The sequence below is a fragment of the Diaphorina citri genome, unplaced genomic scaffold, assembly GCF_000475195.1.
Source record: "Diaphorina citri unplaced genomic scaffold, Diaci psyllid genome assembly version 1.1 scaffold1045, whole genome shotgun sequence".
Taxonomy (NCBI): Eukaryota; Metazoa; Arthropoda; class Insecta; order Hemiptera; family Psyllidae; genus Diaphorina; species Diaphorina citri.
Window position 1 is genome coordinate 66634 of NW_007378475.1, and position 23154 is coordinate 89787.

The 23154-nt window shown below is 37.9% G+C and overlaps 3 protein-coding genes across 4 annotated transcripts in view; 1 reads left to right on the forward strand and 2 right to left on the reverse strand.

The window, feature by feature from the left end:
- Positions 1 to 1778: 1778 nt before the first annotated feature.
- On the forward strand, positions 1779 to 2794 carry LOC103513921 (cilia- and flagella-associated protein 206-like). The gene has a single exon (XM_008478777.2). The coding sequence runs from the start codon at positions 1779 to 1781 to the stop codon at positions 2757 to 2759; it is 981 nt and encodes a 326-aa protein (XP_008476999.1). The 3' UTR covers positions 2760 to 2794.
- A 734-nt stretch (positions 2795 to 3528) lies between these two features.
- LOC103513918 overlaps positions 3529 to 23154 on the reverse strand; it is a 31747-nt gene continuing 12121 nt past the window's right edge. Inside the window, exons 2-6 of one of the 2 annotated variants that reach the window (XM_008478772.3) lie at positions 19019 to 19108; positions 9242 to 9459; positions 8251 to 8404; positions 4912 to 5077; positions 3529 to 4474 (exon numbers count right to left, since the gene is read on the reverse strand). In XM_008478772.3, the coding sequence (XP_008476994.1) occupies positions 4034 to 4474; positions 4912 to 5077; positions 8251 to 8404; positions 9242 to 9459; positions 19019 to 19107 (1068 nt within the window). In that variant the 5' untranslated portion in view covers position 19108 and the 3' untranslated portion in view covers positions 3529 to 4033. Of the gene's footprint in view, positions 4475 to 4911; positions 5078 to 8250; positions 8405 to 9241; positions 9460 to 10581; positions 10744 to 19018; positions 19109 to 23154 lie in introns of those variants that run through there. The other variant, XM_008478773.3, reaches the window with a different exon arrangement.
- LOC103513917 (dehydrodolichyl diphosphate synthase complex subunit DHDDS) lies at positions 20984 to 22823 on the reverse strand. The gene is made up of 2 exons (XM_008478771.3): positions 22592 to 22823; positions 20984 to 22228 (listed from the first exon to the last, which is right to left on the reverse strand). The coding sequence occupies exons 1-2, from the start codon at positions 22794 to 22796 to the stop codon at positions 21546 to 21548; spliced, it is 888 nt and encodes a 295-aa protein (XP_008476993.1). The 5' UTR covers positions 22797 to 22823; the 3' UTR covers positions 20984 to 21545.

Sequence of the window (23154 nt, forward strand, 5' to 3'; positions counted from 1 at the left end):
AGGTACTACATATTACATCATGCTTATTTGCTTAATTGCAAATTACTTTTCGAAAAATTGCAACACTTGACGAAAGTCACTGCATTTTGAGTACATAATATATATGAACCTATAGCAACTACATACCTAGTACTACATATTACATCATGCTTATTTGCTTAATTGCAAATTACTTTTCGAAAAATTGCAACACTTGACGAAAGTCACTGCATTTTGAAAACTTTTCTACATTTTGCAGAGGAGAAACCATTTAAAGGTCAAGAGTCAAGTAGGTACCGAGAAGAATATACGAGGTTTTGCAAAGTTTCAAGGAAAAACATAAAGATGCACTGAGAAGAGGATTCCTGAAGACAATGTTCAGCTCGTTAGATAAAGTTTATAAATGTTGGTCAATGTCAGAATCAATTCCAGATGTTGATATTGTTTCCAAACTTTTTGACCACACGTCGAATCGTTTCTTAAAAACGCAGCGTAACGCAAAAAAAATCTCATTATTATTGTTTTCTTCTTGGGTTTTTTGTATTATTTTCAATGGAGAGATGCATCACATATAACACAATGCCATGTACTATCATGGTTTAATGCACAATTTAACTGCACAGAGAAACTGTTCGGGTTCAGTAACCTAAGAGTTAAGAGTACACAATACAATGCCACAGGAACCGCATGAATCCAACTGCCAACACGATTCTAACTCGATGCACTTTCTGTAATGTTTTCATTTCTCCGAGGTTTTATGTCTTCGGTCAAATCAACGAACTTGTTCCCAAGTTGAGTGTAAAGAACCATTCCGAGGCCACAAACTTCATGAGTTTCTACTTGAAGGCACACAAACGGAATGTACTTTGTGGGTTTCTATTAGATATTGTAATCAGAGTGCGTCCAAACAAGGTCTCGTTTCCTTTAGAATTTAGAATGGCGAAAAGTGTTGAAATGAGGAAGGCTGAAAGGCACAATGAAGCGCGGGACACATCGAAAGGCTGAGCTTTAAAGAACTTACTAGTGTCAGTAGTGTGTTGAACCATTCAACCATTATGTAGCATTTTGAGGTGTAAATACAATTTTGGGGTGTAAATGTGCAACATAGTGCACCATGAATCAGGAAGAAAAGGACCTTATCTGTGTCTTGATAGGTACTAGATCTTTTACAAGGTATTATAGGTAGGTACATAGACATATTAGCAAAGTGCACAGCATCCTACATCCTACCTGCCTATATCTTACGTACAATGGTGCAATTGAAAGTTTGAACAACGCAAGCCCTTGAGAGACAACGTACAGATTTTTCTACGGAGAAAACCAGTTTCTGCAGAAACCTTGACTGTTTTGATTGTATTCAACTTCCTTTAATGGTCAAATGAAGCTTATGAAGTAGTGATACCCTAGTATAGGTATCTATACTTGGTGTATTAGGAACTAAAATTGCACAATGATTTGTAGTTTGTAGTATAGTAGGTCAATACTTTTGCCTAGGCCACCAAGATTACTGAGAACGTATATTGATTCTGTTATGGGATCTCAGCTAGTGTAGTAGGTCTCAAGACTGTAAAGGTTAAACTTATACAGGTTCTGTGGTTCTGTTAGCGTTCATTAGTATGTAAATTGCATTTCAAGGAGCAAATTTACAAAGGTTTTCATGTTTTTACGAAAAGGCTAATGAAAAACCCTTCTTGCCAAGGTACATGGATGTGATGCAATCATTATGCCTCAATTTTAACCGAGGCTGTTTCGTAATATTTCAGGGGTATAAAAGAATTTTGAGCAAAAGAGCTTACATAATGGAAGAAATAGAGGTGCAGCTCTCATACTCCTTCGGAAAAGCAAGGATTCGTGTTGATCTTCAAAAATTCACGAAGTACAAAAATAAGTACATTGTGACGGAATATGTTCCAACAGATGTCGTGGTACATAAGTTCACGAATGTTGCATCATTCTGGAAAACATTGTGGAAATATTTGGTGTCACTTCATCTCTTGAATGATCTCGATGAAACACTAAGCCGAACATTCAAACAGATGAAACTGCCTTCCCCCGATCTAATTTCATATTTCATAGGAGAAAGTCAGGAAGCAACTGAGCTTAAAAAACAATATCGTGAACGTATTGATGAAAAACAAATCGTCAACCCCAAGTGTAAACTTGTCGATTTCAATCCTGATGTTCTATTGAAATTTCATGGATTTTCAGCATTGATTTTGATACTAGAAGGATTTCTAGTTCCTGGTAAAGTTGAATTAGGTATCATCCAATATGGAAATGAAGCATACTCTTTCTCCTCTCCAGAAGAGGCATATGCATTTTGTCAGAATGTAGACAATTATTTGAAGAAATTGTTAGAGACAGTTCGTCAATATCCCGAGTTGATAGATTTCTTTAACATGAAAGACATATTGTTCAACATCAAAGAACAGAATACTTCAATGGAACCAATAAAGTGCGAAACAGGTATACAAACTGAGGTGCATCCCATTCCTCACTTTAATGATAAGAATTATCACTTCAATGCATACGAATTGATGAGACGTCATTGGAAGAAGACACAGTCTTATTTGACTTGCGAAAATAAATCAACAAAGACTTGCTTGTTAGTGGATATGTCGACACAAACTTACGACATGCGATCAGTGTCGACTCAAGAATGTGATAAAGCGACAAGTATGTCGAGACCTGTCAGATACATTTATGGCCTACGAGGTTTTAATAATGATAGCGTGATTCAAGATGAAGATTATGTGCCTTTACTTAACCTACAGCTTTAAATGATTAAATAAAAGTATACATCAAAACAATATGATTGATCAGACTTTTTTCTTACCCTAAGTACATTATTTAACATCAACTTCTGAATATTTCACTGAATATGAAGACAGATTAGAGGTAGATTCTTTTTGAAATTTTCAGTAAAGTTGTGTAAAGTCAATACTGACTGAAGCTGAACTCGGCTCAGGCTGAGTGCAATATTGCTATGCTGGAGAGCATGCAACATTCTTACTCGTTCCGAGGTCATTGAACTCTCCCAGCAACTCTCAGCATAAACATAATCTAAATTGTTATGCCCTTTATATTCCTTTTCTTGTGGTGTTACTTTTTCTCAAATGTTTGTTATAGCGTTTACCCTTTTTATTAAGAAATGATAGAAGTAAATATTTAAGTACAAGGTAAGAAATCATGCATAACGTAAGAAATCAACAATGTGCTGTCATAAAATTGATGCAAAGTACGTAAGTATACATTATACATATTTGTATAGGTGGATATAATCATAGCAATCATTAAAATTGACTTCAATCGATATAACCTCGGGTAGGTCTTTTTTTTTTACTTAAGTACCTATACATGGGTAGGTACAAATTTTGTGTACCAATCTACTACTGTCACGTCATACACATTTGATAAGCTTCCCGTTGGTCTCAAATTGTTGAAAAGTTAGTCAGTCAGTCACCACTTAACATCTAAATACCTAGAAAGTAGATGACCGCTTAAAATAAAAGAGGGGACCAAAAAAAAATATTTAAGAAACTATCAAAATATTTTTTTACAAAATTTTATTTGATGTATATTTATTTGATAAGTACCTACCTAATACTACATTTGCTTGTTCTCACTCCCTTTGAGGTCTACTGTAAACTCCTACGCCAAACATAGTAAGTCCTATTTACTTACAAAATTGTGGTTCATCATCATGTTGGTCAATAGAATATATGGTAAATATTATGGAACTCGGCCTGGCCGTGCGCTCAGATTCAAAGCAGTCATTTGTACAACCAGATAAGCAGAGAATCAGCAAAGTTTTCTTAATAATCTTATGTCCCTATTGGTGTATTAGTTTCCTACTCTTGTTATACTTAGTAAAGAAAAATAAAAATGAGATCAGAAATGATTCCCCATTATAGGCATGCCAAGTTGGTGTGCGTCTGCCTGGTACTTAACGGTGAACAAAATAAACATTGAGGGTCCAAATTCAGCCACAGGGGAAGAGTGACCACCGCCAGCACAAGCAGCAGAAAGCAAATGAAATAATGATGATCAAAAATCATTTCATATTCTCCAGTTGTGCCGAACTTACAATTTCATGCACCTGGCTTCGAATTTCAAACTGTTTCTCCATAGGTAAAGTCCCTACCATTCTCGCCATGCTTAGGAAGAACAATTCGTTTTCGTTCAATTGCATCACAGATTCCAAAACCTTGCTCAAATCGTTTCGACTTCTCATTCTGAGCGGATTCACACTAGCTTGAGATAAAAGGAATGCTCGGTTTTGATTTTCTGTGAGAGAATTTTTAACGGGCCCAATCTTTTTTCCCTGCAACGACTCAACGTTAACAAGTTTGATGTTTGAAAGATGGTCTTCTTTCTCGTTGCCGTCAGCGTTCTCTTCAAATCCTTCAGATTCATCATTGACCTCTTCCTCATCGGCGTTATCATCTTCATACTCTATATTAATGTCGGGCATCGTTTGTATGATCTCTTGCTCCTGAGAAGCAACACAAAATAACATGCAATCGCCCGAGTCAGAATTTCTACTCCACATTCAAATGTTTTCTCAACCTATTCTACTTACCTATTAAGACTTGGGATCATTCATACTGAGGCAGCAAGTAACATGATTCTATGTGACGTTGATCTTCAAACACCCAAACATTATGTTCAACGAAACATGTCTCACTGTTGTCAGTAAATTTAAAAGCCCATGTCAATATTGTCAATGTTACTTACAACTACTATTTGCTACGTGCTTCCTCAGGGTAAATGCCGCCTAAAGAGTTGAAGTGCCGGTCACTTACGCTCAAACTGTCTGACAGACCATCTGAGCGCGAGTGGTCGGCATAAGGGTCGCGCTGTTGTATCAGCGAAGAGTTTCCCTATAGAAAATTTACTAATCTTATATCAAAAGATTCAGTTGATACTCACTGCATGGTCCTCAAGAAACGTAGTTCCTTGTCTCTCACTGTCAGAGGAGTCCTCATAGGGTATAATTTCATCGTAGTCTATGATGGGATTAGATTCGTCGTGATTTGCTGTCTTTTCCGATTTGACTCTAGGATACATTTGATACCGTTTATCGGGAAGTGGATTCCTGAGGAAATATCGAGTGACGTCCCCAACAGCGATTTTAAAATGACGATTTATTAACTTTTAAGAAGAAATTTGAAAGCTATTCCGAAAGTTGGCGATAGTGCTAAAAATGATTCCAATGATGTCATTGTTTGAGGATGAACAATATAACAAAGAGAGAAAAGCATTCGTGTTGAAGATAAAGAAACTGTGCTCACATATCAAAGATCCATCTATTCTGGATGGCGATTTTATTCAGCAAGTGGCGTGCATGGTTCTGATCAACCAAAAAAATGGAATGGTCAATGAGGACATTCAACAGAAATCTCTGGATCGGTTAGCTGATTTATGTGTAACTTTCATTTTAAAAGAAGATTCACCTCAGTTGACCATATTGAAAATGAGAAAACAATTTCGAAAAGTTTTCAAACAGGAAGATTGGATACCTGAAGTGGTAAGGCCCTAAAATGCGAAATCGAATGTTAGATACTAATCTTTAAGTAGATTAATTGAAAGTTGATTGCACCTACATACATATGTACATGTTTATGTTCTAAAATCTGGAATCTAGAAAATAATTCTTGCCTTAAAACTGTGTATCCGTTATCTAATTTTCGGATAGGGTAAATAAGGGATCCATTTGCTTTGGTAAGAACATTAATTGCATATTTTCTCTCTTCCAGATATGTTCTTCCATCATGAGTGATCACATGGCCGATATCGAATCAAGACTAGAATCATTAACAACAGTTATTGTCAACGCACCACACACCAATGACAGACATAGCCTCAACTTAGTCTACAACAAAATTGTCTTCTACATCATTTTGAATTCAGGTTTGGGAACTCCTGATAAACCAAGTGTAGTAAGTGAAACAAGAGCAGCACTCACAAGCGTGTTCCATTTCTATGCTGTCAAACCTTTTCTTAAAAAATCTCAAGAAGAAAAGCGAGAACAGCTTCAACAGCTGACAAATATTGTTATGGGAATAAGACTCTTCTATTGGCACTATGGAGAATATGGTGATGGCATTGAAAATATTCCAGACGCTTTGGTCAAAGGCCTTAATAAAAGTATACATGATTTGGTTGAGAAAATTAAGAAAATTGAATACCAAGTGCATACGTATAAAGATGCTTTGTGGCACCATTACAAAATTAATATCAGAAACAATGTGATAAATACTGAAAAAGATTGTTATTCAGAAGGTCGGAATCCTATTGAGAATAATTTTAAAGCTGATGATGTAGATGATGTGAACTATGTGAAATCCACGATCAACATATTGCATCAGTATATTCAATTCCTCAGTGACATTCTTAATGTCTTGAAATATTCTCAACAAAGTGTTAGCAAAACTATTGAAGAATTCCATGAAGCTCTCATTGATCTTCAAAAATATCGAGCCAGTTGGATTGGATTTACAATCGTGCGTTTTATCTTTATCAATTATTTATTTTATTTATTTTTGATACAATTTAGCAATAAGGTCATTTGCAGAGGGGAAAAAACTATCTAAAGGAGTTTGAGGAAATTGTTTCTTGATGAGGACGTCAATGGAGGAAGGGTCATCTTTGAGGATATCGGACATGGAAAGGTTGGTAAATGAGCTCGAGTGGAATCGCATATTCTGGCAGGACAACAGGATGTGTTCTACTCTGAGATTAGAATAGTTGTACTTGTTTTTCGATTGCAACTATTTCGATCATCGTAGTCTATGATGGGATTAGAGTCGTCGTGATTTGCTGTCTTTTCCGATTTGACTCTAGGATACATTTGATACCGTTTATCGGGAAGTCGTCGTGTTGACCCAGTACCTAAATGGGAAGTGTTGTGTCTCCTCTCGGCAATCTGATATGAGAGGCATACCACGAGACGGGCATGCTACGACACAGACCACGCGAGTCTAATATGATAATTGTTTCATTGCTACAAAATAAAACGGCAAATGATTTATAGCTCAGGAACATGGTCGGTGAAAAAGAGATTGAAAGCTGCCGAGATGAGGGAGGATGCCAAGACATGGAGATGTGAAAAGACGAGATGGGAGATAGGACTGAATAAAAAACGCGATAATCAGTAGGGCCAATGCGATGGAGATTTGAATCAAGAGAAGAATAAAGTGGATGGGTATGTTGAGAGAATTGAGGAAAAATATTTGCAACAAGAGAATTAAAGAGAAGAAGAAATATTTGCAACTACAAGTTAGTACCCTTGGACGGAACGACTTGAGATTTGATGATGACATGTTAGGAAGAATAGGACTTTTCCTTGAGCATAACCAAAAGAAATCAAGACTTTCAAATAAATGGAATAATCATTTTCAGCTGTCCTCCTGACCTCACACGTTTCAAACATAGAATATTTTGTTCATTCAAAGTCATTTTTAATTCAAAGTGAACAAAGGACAAATAGGTTGAAACTGAATAAAGTTGATTTGAAGCCTACGAGATTACCCGCTCGCTGTGGATTAAATAAGGATCTTATCTCTACAATACTCTCTACATATTGATGAATTTCAAGTCGCTGACACCCCACGGCACAAGTCACTTTGTCTCAGCTAAGTTTGAATAATCTAAAGGTGTCCACACATAGTCGACCGGCTGTCGATCGACATTGATGTCGACTGAACCACCCACACTGCCTCCATAAGATACATAGATTCAGCTCGTCGATCGACGGCCGGTCGACTATCTTTGGACACACCTTAAGGGTTATTGTCTATTAAATTATGTATTATCTTCCATAAATCCAAAATAAATACATATACAAATGTAGGTACCTACAAATATGTCTTTCAATAAATCAATTTAGGTAGTTATACATACATGTGTGTCTATGGTAACTAACCTATTCTTTCGACAAAACTTAGCGACAACATTTAAGGTTATAGGTACGTCATGATCATGATATACCGAATGAAGTAGGCATAATAAAACGAAGAGAAACGCCCGGAAACGTGTTACATACGAGTAAAAGATAAGAGTTGAGACTATTTAACAGATTATAATAATTTACATATGACACAGGTAAAGTACACGAACTTTTCTTTAACTTGAAGTTTTGAAATGAAAACTATACGAATAGATACCTAAGTGGGGGAGAGGGGGGGAGAGAAATATAGGTAATGGTAATGAAGCTGAAAGGGGTATAAACAAATAAACACATAAAAAACAATATATTTATGTACTTACCGCCTTTTTGCGATGAAAGGGATCAGAAATCTCATGCTCTTCATAAACTGGACCTTCCTTCTGGGCAATTTTAATTGGATCCCGGCCTCTCTCTTGCGATGCAATTTGATGAACGCATCCCGCAGGTTTCTCCACCTGGTCTTGAGCAAATCACCTGGAATCAAGAAATCAGGAAGGATTGATTGAGTGGAAATGATTGGGGTGATTAAAACATTCAAATTCCAATATGGTTCAGACATAGGTAACCCTGGAAAGGAAGCTTCTACGAATCTACGAACAATGGAAAAAGGGGAGATAATGAAATCCAGCATTCAGTAGTTCCCGAGTTGACCTGGGGCACTGGGGGCTGGGACATAGTTTAAAAAGCTCTTCTTTAAACCTTGAACTTTGCACTTTATTGGCAAAAGTTCACCGCTCTAACATCGGAGCTAGGCTGAAAATGTTCCATGAAAAAGACGAGTTCCATTTGAAAGAATGATCTCACTTCATTAGAAACAAAAAAAAAAAGATTTTTAATTGTGTTGAGCATTGTTAAATGCTTGTCACAAGTATTGTTCCCCAGTTAATACACCTAGGTTAATCTTATGAATTGACTTGGCCATCCTCCAGATTCGAAGTCCAACGCGTTAACCAATAATAAATTTTCCCTCAACTGTCCCCACGAGGCTGAGTGCACCCCGAACTCCAAACAAAGAGCCGAAAATTTTTTGACCCTGCCGGGAATCGAACCCGGGACCTCCAGCGTGCAAGCCTAGTGTGATACCCACTCGGGCAAGGGGGTTGCTTAACCATTACACCCCTGAGGATGATGATAAGAAGCAATACTTTTTTTATAATTAATCAGGGTGATCATTTATTCTCATTGTACGATGTGTTCCCCATAATATGTCAAAATATAATATAAGACCTTGGTTAGACTGCGGGGGAAAAGGGACTTTTCAGTCCTATCCCAGCAGGATAAACAGGGTATATTCTATTCTATTCTACTTACGGGGTATAAGTGTGCCGCCGTTGAATTCAGAGATTTCCTGGGAAATGGAGACCCAACACACCTCTCTGGCCGGAGGTCGGCCGTAGTCTTCATGGGTCGTGTTATACAGGGTGGGCCTCTTCTCCACTTGTCTGACGAGCTCGTCCAATACTTCGTCTGACAGGCGGTCCCACTTCAACTGTGCTTGCGCTTCCTCTTCGCGCATCTTTGTGGAATCGCTGCAAACATACGAAACATTCGGCACCAATGTAAAAAAAGAGTAAAAATATGCATAGAGATTATAGAGAACAAACACTTTGAACAAGAGAACGCTATATTTGAATTCAATCGCGCGATGTTGAACAACGTCATGCAAAGAAGAAAGCAAACGAAGAGAATAGAATTTAGGTAGGTACCTTGTTTATCCTGCTCGAATGAGACTAAAAAGTCCCTTTACCCCAGCAGTCTAAACAAGGTCTCGTGTATTTTATGGGTTTAACAACATATTCAATACATCTGCAAGGCCTTGTTTAGTTATGAAAAAAAAAAGAGAAAGCGATTCATCCATCCAGACTATTACGATTTGTTCCTACATTGTACACATTAACATCGTCTTGTAGGTAGCGACTGCTCTAAACAATATCACTCATATTTTGGCAGGGCGAAGCACCACGTTCCTTGATCCTATAGGACCTATAGGTTAGGTACCAATACCTAGGTACTTATACATATGTACCAATACCTAGGTACTTATACATAATTATGTACCAATACCTACGTATTTATACATATGTACCAATACCTAGGTACTTATACATATGTACCAATACCTAGACCTAGGTACTTTTACATATGTACCAATACCAAGGTACTTATACATAAGTATGTACCAATACCTAGGTACTTATACATAAGTATGTACCAATACCTAGGTACTTATACATATGTACCAATACCTAGGTACTTATACATAATTATGTACCAATATCTAGGTACTTATACATAATTATGCACCAATACCTAGGTACATACTTACACATATGTAAAGCCGCCACTGACAGCACCTGAGATGTAGGTACCTACCTACTACCTAGGTACTCAACTTCTCACAATCTCACATTATGCATCCCGAAGTAATAGCACAGAGCCCGAAAACACTTCCACTCTGTTGGGAGTTGAATCCGGCGTGAAAGGCTAGTGTGATAACTACTGAGCTAGAAAAGGAGACAAAATGTGGAGAAAGAAGAGAGCGGGTAGAGTGTTAAGAGAGAATGAAACATAGAAGCGCCGGTCCCGCAGCAAACAGCATTCTGAAAAGAGTAAAACGTTAGAGTTAAAAGACTAGGGGAGTCACGACTTACTCTGTATAGCAAGGAAAACCTCACACGCGAGATTTTGATACACCACCAAGCCAATAACGTTTAGAACACTCTAGAACTAAAAAAAAAAAAAAATGCAGAGAGAAAAAAATATAAACTCTCGGAACAGAAACGCACGCCTGTAGGTTTCAATGCGGTAGCTAACACTGACTAGAACGTTAGAGCGGACCGCAACAAGACGAGGGGTAACGTAGCGTTGCATGGAGCCAGTGACGCTACGTCATCGCGCATCGGTCGTGCGCATGTGAGGCTTGGGTTTGCGTGTTTTGTAAAGTAGGGGAGACGGGAGAGCGGAATGCGAGGCAGCAGATACGAACAAGCGTAACGTCCCTTTACCATACCATCGGACCAGCTGTAACCTAGACCTATCGCCCCAACCAGTCCAACACCTAGCACCCTAGGAAGAAAGAAATTAATAAATAGGGATACGAGGTCTTTTATTCCTTACCAAAACAATAGGGTCTATAAGACCGGTAGGTCTAGGATTTCGTACCTACCAAGACCCTATAAGCCTAGGATTCCTTTACATATCTACCTGTTACCAAGACCTCTTTGTTCTAGCACCCAGGTTCCAAGTAAAAGATTTTTACATGCTTGTATCACATTATCACGTATGCAAATTCATCCTCGGACCTCGGTACATGTTACATAAGTGTACCAAGTTTCAAGTCAATCGGTCAAGTAACGGTGGCTAAAATGCTACAAGATTGGACCCATACAAACAGATATAAACGCATGTAAAAAGTCAGTCCCCGAAAAAGTAGGTAGGTAGCTAGGGAGGTAGATATACGAGTGTACCTACTCCTAATTCAAATGGCTAATCAAACACAGCTTGTGTGGTATGTATATGGTATTATCACAAAATGTAGGTAGGTACCTACATGATGGTCACGTATGCAAAATCATCCTCGGACCTCGTACATGTTATACATAAGGGTACCAAGTTTCAAGTCAATCGGTCAAGTAACGGTGGCTTAAATGCTACAAGATTGGACCCATACAAACAGATATAAACGCATGTAAAAAGTCAGTCCCCGAAAAAGTAGGTAGGTAGCTAGGGAGGTAGATATACGAGTGTACCTACTCCTAATTCAAATGGCTAATCAAACACAGCTTGTGTGGTATGTATATGGTATTATCACAAAATGTAGGTAGGTACCTACATGATGTACACAAGATGTTTCACACTACAAGCTACAATCGATGTAGAAAAAACTCATGTAGGTATGACCGACATTGGTGTAGGCCGTGTGTACAGTAGGCATATTGTGTTATTTTATACATACTCGTCATACTCGTGTAGGTACCTACCGTGATAGGTTCGCAGAGAGAGAGAGAGAGAGGGAGAGAGAGAGAGAGAGAGAGGGAGGGAGAAAGAGAGAGAGAGAGAGAGAGGGAGGGAGAAAGAGAGAGAGAGAGAGAGAGAGAGAGAGAGAGAGAGGGAGGGAGAAAGAGAGAGAGAGTGAGGGAGAGAGAGAGGGGAAGAGAGGAAGAGAGAGAGAGGGGGGGGAGAGAGAGATATGTTAATCCATTATACAGGGTGTTTATAAATTCACTTGTAGCCCTCCGTGAAAATTTGAACGCCACAATAAGATGAGCGAAAGTTATCAGATGGCTTTTATGTGTACTCGTAGGTAGGTAGCTAGGTATAGGTACCTATTATAATTTGAGGGAAAAAGGAAAACGAATGAATGAAAGAAAAACCATAATGAGTGCATCCCAATAGGTACACTGAAAAAAAAACTAGGGTGCCGCAAGCCCAATCGAGTGACTAAGTTCCGGTACCCTAATATTGAACTCTATATCAGGAGGATGGACAGTAACTAGGGTGCCGCAAGCCCAATCGAGTGACTAAGTTCCGGTACCCTAATATTGAACTCTATATCAGGAGGATGGACAGTATAATATAGCATTCCAACAGCCTAAATCAAGATAAATAACCCAAAATGGAGTTCTTCCACCCTAAGCTTGTGGCACCCTGTCACCATTTTTTTCTCAGTGTACCCCTTTTAAATTCGATGTTCTAGATTGTAGAGAAAAGGGTCGACTTACGTGAAATTGAGACCTTCACTCAGAGCCTTGATGATGGGGTAATGATAAGTGGCCGAATAGTCCGAATTCAGAAAGCGTGCGGTTTCCAAATCGGGACTCGAATCATGTTGTTCCAAAATCTGAAAATAATAATGAAAATACCTATTGATTTACATATATTTAAATACAAATTTAGATCACAAGTGTCAAGGGAATCTAGGTCATGTGTGGAAAATTGAAAAATATGATACGAAATTAAAATTTAGAATTTTCCATTGTTGTATGTTCTATCCAACTATCCAGGGAGTTTTAAAATGCAACATGTATTGAATTGTTACAAACGAAAATTTATACTTGAGTATTTACTGTTTCTATGTATTTCCATGGAGTTCTTCCACCCTAAGCTTGTGTCACACTGTCACCATTTTTTTTTTTTTTCTCAGTGTATGCACTATGCAAGCAAAGCCGAAAAGCTTCGACCTAGCCGGACACTGAACTCGTAACCTTCAGCGTGCAAGTCTACCACGAGAACCATTCGGGGACTCAAGTTGTGATTCGTAAACTGTTTGCCATAGCAGTTATTCTACATTCTAGAATCCTACACAATCATCTTTCGATATTTCAGCAAAGTTCTCTTCTCTTCCACGAATACGCTGTGTAAAATATTGTTTTATAGCATTTGTATAACATACTACAAGCTTCCAATATTAACACAAGTTACAAATTTTATTTAGGTTACAACCACCTCCCTATACTCCCTTTACAACCACCCAACGCCAAACAAAAGATGGGAGAAAAAAGCCCTGGTTACCATGGCAACATGGGGAGGAGGGGGAAAGGAAGCATTTTTTGTAAAAGGCATTCGACACAAACCCCCCCTTTATTTTTTCCGAGGAAACCTCCCCTCGCTCCCGTTTCGGCCCCCCCTCTCTCCTAATTCGGTTCCCCCATATAGTTCGGGGTTTATTGATCCCACACGATGATGGCCTGTAGCGTTTTTTCCACGAGGGGGGGCAAGGGGGGCAGTTTTCCTGGTATAACTTTTCAACGTAATGCGCAGCGGGTGAAAATTCCGTCTCTGCGCATGCAGGCAGAATTTGACTGCCACGGGGATCCCGTGTTTCTAATTTTACGTTTTTTTTCGGATGCCGTTTCTATACCTATGTAAAGAAAACAGGAAGATAATGGGGTTTTCAGGTTGCAATACAAACACACTCGGGTATTAGCTTGAATATCTCGCATGGCTTAGTTTTAGTTATGTAGGTATGATATACCTCGGTAAATACCCAATATTTGTTCAGAAGGGATCTTCAGTACCTACTCGTACCTTTCAATACTTTTCAAGTAGGTACCTACCCTGTGTAGACTTCTGAGGTAAAGTGGATTTTAAGCTCTACTTGAGCAGAATATGAGCAAGGTATTTAAACATTTCATATTCTACGCGTATGGCATTCCTATTCGAGTAGATTTTCCTAAATTTCACCCAACTTATGAGGAGCACCGAATTTTTCCTGCTCAAATATTGAACCCTTAATCCTTAATTTATCATTCTACTGCTCTCTCACAAGGATAGATGAACACTAAAATGAGTTTTCATGGCGTATAGCTTCCTAGTGACCCAAAAACACAACCCCAACTCAAAGTTGTTACTTTGGCGATAAATTAATAATAATAATAATAATAATAATAATAATAATAATAATAGCTCATCAATAAAGGAATTTAACCAATAGGTACTGCAGAATATTACAAGTTTTTCTAGTCACTTTTCTAAATACTCTCCAAGCCCGATGGTGTTTAACTCCAGTGATCTAAGAAGAATTTACAATTTATGCACTCCACCTACGAGTCCTACGACCACAACCGACAACACCGTAATTACCAACCGCTGTTTTTCCCATCAGATTCTATCTACTTGGATGGTAGATATTCTAGCTACTACATAGCTACTACCTGATGGGGGAAATGACAAATGAGGATGTGGGAGTGCAAATGGAAACTGGTGGTAAGATGAGATGACCAGATTAGTCAGAACTGAATAATTCGTAGCTTCTGAAACAACCTACCTATGACCCATCAATAGAGGGATCTGTAACAACAGAGGTCTTATCATCCCGCAATCGAAGAGAGTAAGAGGACAGGATAGGATAAAATCCACCACAAGCGGAAATCGGACCGTGACCTAGCACTTGCTACCTTTCAAGCTAACTAGGCTGGCTTATTTTCGACCTTTATGTTCGACAGGTAGTAGTCAAGTCTATCGATGATAAAAGTAGGTAGTAAACTTTGATGGCGTGCTTCTTGGAAACTCTCCAACAATCTAATTTTTCAGCGGACGGATTTATGTCATGTAGGTAGGCACGAGGCATAAGCACATTTATTTCCTGAATTAATTTATTTCCTACTATACCTACTTTTTTTTTATTATTATTTTGATAATTTACAGGAGTAACAGGACGCACAATTGTACAACAATTAGGTAGTGTAAAAAAATATGGATTTCTGAAAATTTGAACATAGGCGTTGTCGTTTTTGAAATGAGGATATTGAGAACTTCAGTCCTTCAGGATGTTTAGATTATAATTATGTATGAAAACTGGAATGCACCAGCGATCCGTGTAATGCAGTGGTTACTAGAGTGCTGAGTTTGAAGCCTGATCTGGGCTAAAGTTTAATTAGAGGGGAATAGATTAACAGAATGGACGAGGAGAGCAGGAGAGTGATGTTGGCCTCAATGGAATCATTTAAATTAACCCGTTCGGGATCGGTATGGCTAGTTTTAGGACCTTACGAATATTGGTTCAACTGTTCCTATAGTTTATACCTTTATACTGCCCAGAGGAGAGGAGTTGACAAAATATTCCCAATAAAGGGAATTTAGCTAGAAAGGTAGGTTTCTAGGCTACTATCTACAATATTTGCATTGATTTGGAGGGGGTTAACTTTCTTATACTCCCTTTTGTAGGTATCTTACTAACATGCTACTTAAATTTAGGTCCTAAAGGAGATAAATGATTGAAGAGATCAGTCTAAAAGTACCTGAAATGAGTAATGATCACAATAAGTAGTGGGTACCTACGGAGGTATTTAACTTGGAGGAAAAAAGCGGTCTAATCGCTACGAAATTGTTTCATTTCTGTTCCCCATACAAACTAAACAGCTCGAGGACCGAATGATGTGAATTATGTTATACTTCAACTTGAAGAAATCAGTCTAATCTAAAAGTCTGAACTGGCAGCTGTTGTTGACAAAATGGTACGTGATATAAAAGAGCAACCAGTAGTGTGCGTGCAAAAGTATACGCAATCACTCATCAAGTTGTCACTCATCATACCAGAGAATAACGGTAAACCCATGGATATCAGATAGGGTTAACTCAGAAATAAAATCAGATAGGGTTAAAACATTGTCAAGGGAGTGCCGAAGTCCCCCCCTACTAATTCCTTCCCCTCACGGTTTGTGGTGGTGGAATGCTTATACGACATAGAAATTGTTGGAATAAAAACAATGTAAGGTTTGAGTCAAACTCTGGCAGAAATCAGTGACGGACCTCAATAAGTTGCCTGGTGTTAACCTTAATGGCGTAGTGGTATACTGCTCAAGTAGAGAACCGACCTCTCTGAATGGATTGTTTTATGTCGCCGCTGAAACTGCCAACCGATTATCAAAAAGTACCTCAACAACTGTCCCATAGTGCACGCTTATACTAGCAGCTGAAAGCCCGAAAAGGGACTTTCCAGTCCTATGCTGGCAACATGGAACAAATACTACTAGGATTTTGACGAAAAGGTTTTGACGAAAAAAAAAAAAAAAAAAAAAATGATTCTTAAAAAAATAACCCAAGATGTATGGTGTGCAATAGTCCTACACACTGGACTCCGCCCACGGGAATTTCACCAGAAAAGATCCCCATTTCAATGTAAAATGTAACCCAAGATGTATTTCAAAAGTTCCTCCAATGTCCAGCACTGATTCTAACGGAGTGCCAGGACAACATTATTCCACATAACGTACCGCCTTGCTTGCTCTCAAGCTAGAAGTCTTGCTAAGAATTCCACATCAAGTTCTCATCAAATCAGCAATTCTTCAATTTTCCTTTCTTTATTTTCCTCAAGTTTTTTCCTTTGCTTCACGTTTTTCCTTACGTAACAAGTTTGAATAACAATTTTGTAATACTCGGTGTTACATTTTGCAACTACGTATTTCATTTAAGTAAGTCAGAGTTTTCTATTTTATTCAATGAAGACAAGTTGACTTAAAACTTCAAGAGAGAAAAAATCGTTATTAGGCTTGAGATTTTACTAGGTGAAGCAGACATCTCCACTAAATTTTCAGCTAGGTTAAATTAAAAGTATTTGACATCTATGTCCATTTCACACATGTACCTACATACATATCTTAATCTTAGCATAATGTACTAAATTTGGGGTCAGATTTAAGACGTGCATTTGGCATCTCCACTATTAAGCAAGTGCAACACTATGAGTTAGTCAGTAGCGGTTTCTCTGTAGGTTCAATGGTTCATTGAACCCCCAAGGAAAAAATCAAAAGAACGAAATTTAATAGTATTATATATAGTTAGTATATCCTAAAACGGGCAATGACTAATTAAAAACTATAGAAAATGCCAGTAAATAAAGCTCAAGGCATTTTATTATTCTCCTCAAAGTAATCAGAATTTCTCGACAAAGGATTGTGCAGAAAGTTTGCATTGAAGACTTGAAAAAATATTACTTTATTTCTCTCTTTCTCAGCTTCCTCTTTCTTTCTCTCCCTCTCTTCTATCTCTCTCTCTCCCTTCTCTCTTTCTCTCTCCCTCTCCCCTTCTCTCTTTCTCTCTCTCGTGTTAAAATAGCACGCAATATACTCGATGCTGTTAAGTCATTCGCGCGTGTACCGACAACTCGCGTCTGCGCAAATGATACATCCTGTAGATTAACTGTCAACTTGTGCAATCACCCTGTATGAATTGACCTAATAACAGAATGCTATTCCACGTGTATTCCGCTCATGGCAGCTCTCTCTCTCTCTCTCTAATATACTCGATGCTGTTAAGTCATTCGCGCGTGTACCGACATCTCGCGTCTGCGCAAATGATACATCCTGTAGATTAACTGTCAAGTTGTGCAATCACCCTGTATGAATTGACCTAATAACAGAATGCTATTCCACGTGTATTCCGCTCATGGCAGCTCTCTCTCTCTCTCTCTCTCTCCCAGCTCTTTCTCGAGCGAATGGAGTCAGTTGCAAGTATTTGCGAGGAGAGAGAGAAAAAAAAAAATCCCCAGCTCTTTCTCGAGCGAATGGAGTCAGTTGCAAGTATTTGCGAGGAGAGAGAGAAAAAAAAAAATCCAACTCGAATTTCGAAAAAATCGTCAGATGATCCTAACAAATGCACGAAAAATACCCAAGAAAATGAAGGAAGGAAAAAAGCTTGGACCTTGTAAAGCTCATCTATCCCAGATTTCCTGGATAGGTGACAATAATTCCGTGGAGGTACCTACATAAATACTCACTTTATTATTATGAACGGTAAGAAGAACAAAAAAGTCGATTAAAAACATTAGTTCTCTACTGAAAAGGCCTAGTGCATAACTGTTTGGACTACGGCAGCTACCCTTTTTGGGTACCTAAAGGAAATACCCAAATATGAACAGTTTTTAAAACATCATTAGTTTTTTCAACCAACTGCCTCGTTCTTAGGAGAGCTCGTTCTCACAGCATTAAAATAAATGTGAGAAGGAAATGAAATACGTAAACACACAAACTTTGTTCTCTACGTTGCTGCGTTGCTGACGAAGAGGAAAAAAAGTAGGTTAAACTAGCTGTATTTCATGTTGGAATACGAAAATACAAAAGCTTTGTTGCCAAATACAAGAGGTCCTTTCGTAACTCTGCCTCATATTTTAGGAAACCTTTGTTCAGGAAATAAATGGGCCTAGCTATACCTAAATAAAATTTATAGTGACGTTAATCCATCCGCTGAAAATTTAGTTGGAGAGTTTCCAAGAAGCAAGCCATCATAGCATGATTGCTTTTATCGATTGACTTGACTACCTATCGAAAAGTCGAATAAGCCAGCCTGGATAACGTGGAGCGTGGAAGGTAGCCTCATCTGCTTCGTAAGAGCTAGATCACTGGTTCGATTCGCGTACTGGCCTAGGCGAACTTCATTATAAACAGATAAGGTTTTGTTTTCGGAACGGCTTTCTTCTCTTCTATCTTGTCTTCATTCTGGCTTCGATTTCGGAACGATAAAAACCTCCGTTGTTCAGTTCCCGCTATCAATGCTCAAGAGAGAGAGAGAGAGAGAGAGAGAGAGAGAGAGAGAGAGAGAGAGAGAGAGAGAGAGAGAGAGAGAAAAAAGAGAAAGTGGAAAATAAATTACCTGGTTTTCGAGATGAGCAGCGCTGGATCCTCATTATGGATTTGCTGAACGTTAATCCCTTTGTTCAGCCCGAAATAATCGCCAAACATCCTGCAAAAAAGAAAAAGGGATTAATTTGCAACATTCTGTAAATATCTAGGTTTTCTAATTTGAAAATAGAAGGGCAAGGGTTTAACCTCACCCGAGGTATGGAATTTTATCATTATTTGAAAATTTGACCACAAGAAAAATAATCTTAGGGTTAAGGTGGTACAGAAAGCTTCAAGCGTGAACTTCACCTACTGGAATTTTATTTGTTTTAAGCTTGGTCACAAATGGGTACCGTCCCCGATCAATAAACCTCGATAAATTTCATCACCTGACTTGGATTCGAACCTTCAACCTCCAGATCAGAAGTCCACCGTGCTGACCATTACACCACCAAGGCTGGTGTGTAACCAAAACCATAAGTATTCTATATACCTATCATTTACCCTTTTCATCCTCATAACATTTCAAAATATATGACCTTGGTTAGACTGGGACTTTTCAGTCCTATTCCAGCAGGATAAACTAGGTATCTTTTATTGTATTCTATACCTATCACTACAAACTTTCAAGACACGTGTATCTCTTTCGTGAGAAATTCTTGAACCCAATAAGTACCTAGAGATGAGTAGGTTATTTTCTTTCTGCCATTATGATCATACCATTGTACTTGAACCTTGTATTAAACCGCACACCAGAACCAAGATGTAAAAGAGAAATAGGAACATCAATGCAGAGAGAAATATCCTCTCTTCTACACTAGTGAGAGAGTTCAATGACCCCAGAGTCTTTCTTGCCTGCTCTCTAATACACGTGTAAGTTTCGCATTGCAACATTTTACGTGCAGTTGATTGCGCATTCGCTTCAAAAAGAGTGGGATGATCGTGTTACAATGAAAAAAACTTGGGTTCGATTCCGAGGAATGATGGATATTTAGACTCTAACGAATTGGTGTGTTCTGACTTGAGTTTTAAAGGAAACGTTTGAACCGACTTTTCTGATGGTCAATGTTCAAAGCGGCTAGATATCACTTTGACTCTACATTTCGAGGGCATTCCAGAGATAATACGTTATAATTAAGCAAAATGACATTATAGTCCACAACACCATAGGAAAGTACAAAATTTCAATAGGTATTGGATTATTCGAACTTGTTCATATTCATAACCACATTACGTATCCAGTATCGAGCGCCTTGAAAATTTCTCTGCTATTCCTGTTTATGCAATACGGCTTACATAATAGTTGAGAGTTTTGTGAGATGGGTGTGGGTGAGGACGTAGCTTTTGAAAGAGAGAGTTTCTAGTTTCTACAAAGGTACCTTCTTCACCTTCATATCACGTACTTTGGAATGTGATTAAACATTCAACTAAATACTTATGAACATAATAGGTACTATGTATTAACTTTGGAGGAGGTAGGAAGTTTTAAAATTTTCAGACACTTAGACAATGGATCCCGAAAGTAACCAAAACTGACGGGGGAAAAAAGTAAATTTGGGAAGATGAATTTATAATAAAGGAACATTTCTAATACCTGTCTTCTGTAAAGACAGGTATTAGAATCTTGTTTTCATCTACCAATAGTGCGGTTTTTTTTCTGGGAAAGAAAAACCCAATGTGGAAATCACATTTCAACATTCCAAGAAAGAAGACAACAGGCTTAACAGTTCAGTTTTTACTTTCTATTATTTTCTTTGGAAAATTTCCTCCTAGATCCCAGTGCTCATTAGAGTCAATTATGCTTGAACGTTTCGCCCTAGTTTTCCTCGTCCTGTACAGGTTACATGCAAAGCATGTCAGTGCTTTCCCTATTATTTACCATTGTCTACTGATTTGAGTTCTACATGCAACCTCTTCCAGTTTTGGGATTTCGGAAAGGTACTTTTTCGAACTGAAATTAGGTTACAGAAATTAGCATAGAATAAAAAAATCCAAGTCACGTTTTTACATATTTTTAAGTACACATTATCTATGTACATAAATAATATAATGAAATTTCTGAATGATAAGTATACGGACGTTATACTTATGTACTTATATTATACAAATTTAATATTTAAATATTTATTTATAATACAGGTTAATGTACTCTATTCATATCTGAAATAATCTGCATAATAAATTTCTACATTTCATTATTTGACTTAATCCCTAGGGATTGTAGGACAGTTTTTGTTCGTAATATGTAAAGGCAGCTAAATTTTCGTACTCTTAAAAAACTCGTGCATACTGCATGTCGATATATGTCGTGCACGGAGTACCTCCTATTTTGTGAAAGAGGGCCCTCTAATAAAGTCCATTAAAAGACCTCACTCCTCTATGTTGAAAATTTCCTATTCGTTGGTACACTGTTTTTCGAGATAGTAGAATGAATCAAAGCAAAAAGGTAACCAAGGTGGAACAATCACAGCCTATAGGAAGAGGTTGAAAGGAAGAGGAATGATAACAATGAGAACATTGTTATCGTTCAGATGTACCTAGTAAAGACCTACCTAGTTTCAAATCCCATGTTGCAAGTTACACTGTGGATTTGCAATGTATTCGTCTCTCTTACTATACAACTCATTCACAAACGCCTCCCCTGCACTAGTCAGGCTTTTACTCTTATCAGCTCGCCACATCTCATTCGTGTAGAAATCGTATTGGAAAGCAAATACTGCGTTGATTAGATTCCACGCTGTAAACTCAGGCCAAAGTTTGTGACAGAAGTAGAGGAAACTGGATTTGCTTTGAACTAACATGAAGTCACTGAGCCTTGTCTCTCCAGAGGTTCTGATGATAAGATCTGGTTCTGGGGATGTTCCTGTGTACAGACATTTGTCAAACAGATCCATGGTGACATCTTCATTAGTTATCTTGTTGGTTCTCAAGCCATCAATTAATATCCGGGATGTTTCAACCATTTCGTCACGGGAAGTATACGAAAACGCGACATTGAGAAACCCCTCCGTATTATCTTTTGTGATGTGCATTGCTTCTTTAAATGAAGCTATTAGATCTGAAGGCAGCAATTCAATATTTCCAATGATGCGAATTCTTATTCCTTTTTCATTGAGCTTGTCTTTTTCTTCGATTAAACGTTTGAATTTCGCACGAGCTAGATCCATGAGTCCATTGACCTCTTCTTCTGTACGCTTGAAATTTTCAATACTAAATGCATACACAGTGACTTCTCTAACACCTGAAATTGTTTTTGAATATGTTTTAGTAATTTCAGTCTTTTTTTAATCATTTTAAGGTCAGGGAACAGGCCAAAGCCAGAGATATTTCAACATAAAATAGGTAGGTAGCTTATTATCTGTTTCTGAGTCACTTAACAAGTGGATACATATTTTTATAAATAAACCTAAACAATAGGAACTTATTGAATCATTGATGATTCTGTTTTAATATGATTGATTTCTGTTTGACTTTTTTGTGCATTTTTATTCCCACCCCCCCAACCCCCTAGCTACAATAAAAAGTTGGTACACCATTAGAAGTCATTAGGATTTGCTCATTGATTCATTTATCTCATTACTTAGGAAACTGATATTTTTCTCACCTAAATCCAGACACCACTGTAGAGTTTCAGCAAGCTTGTCAAAGCCTTTGCTATGTCCCTCTATGGTTTTGGCATTAGATCTTTTGGCATATCTCCTATTTCCATCCATGATGAATGCAATATGCTTTGGTACATGTCCTTTCTTCAGGAGCTTTATGATGGCATATTGGAACCAATTCAATGTACTGTCCACAACCCAAGACATGTTGCAACAGGAAAAATTTCCCTTTCTCTATCAAAAACAAATTGAAATAAATAAATAATAATAATAAATCAATAAGCATGTTACATCTATAAATTAAGGAGAGGAAAGGAGTCTAATAAAAACAGTGAAGCACTCATCTTGAAAAAAAAAAAAAAAAAAAAAAAAAAAAAGGCATTTCACTGAGTTTAAACTCGGTTTAACTCTTGAAGCTAATCTGATAGGTTGATGTCAAAATTTTCAGCCAATCAAATTTCTTAATCCAATAGTTAAACTTAAACCCCACCATCGACTTTGTTTGGGAACCTTTGAGAATTGAACAGGTATCACGGGCGCTTAGTGGAAAATTATAATGTCAACC

Coding starts and splice junctions, on each gene's coding strand:
- LOC103513921 (XM_008478777.2), top strand. CDS start 1,779: ATGGAAGAAATAGAGGTGCAGCTCTCATACTCCTTCGGAAAAGCAAGG.
- LOC103513917 (XM_008478771.3), bottom strand. CDS start 22,796: ATGTCTTGGGTTGTGGACAGTACATTGAATTGGTTCCAATATGCCATC. Junction 22,229..22,591: donor ACAGTGGTGTCTGGATTTAG/GTGAGAAAAATA, acceptor AAACAATTTCAG/GTGTTAGAGAAGTCACTGTG.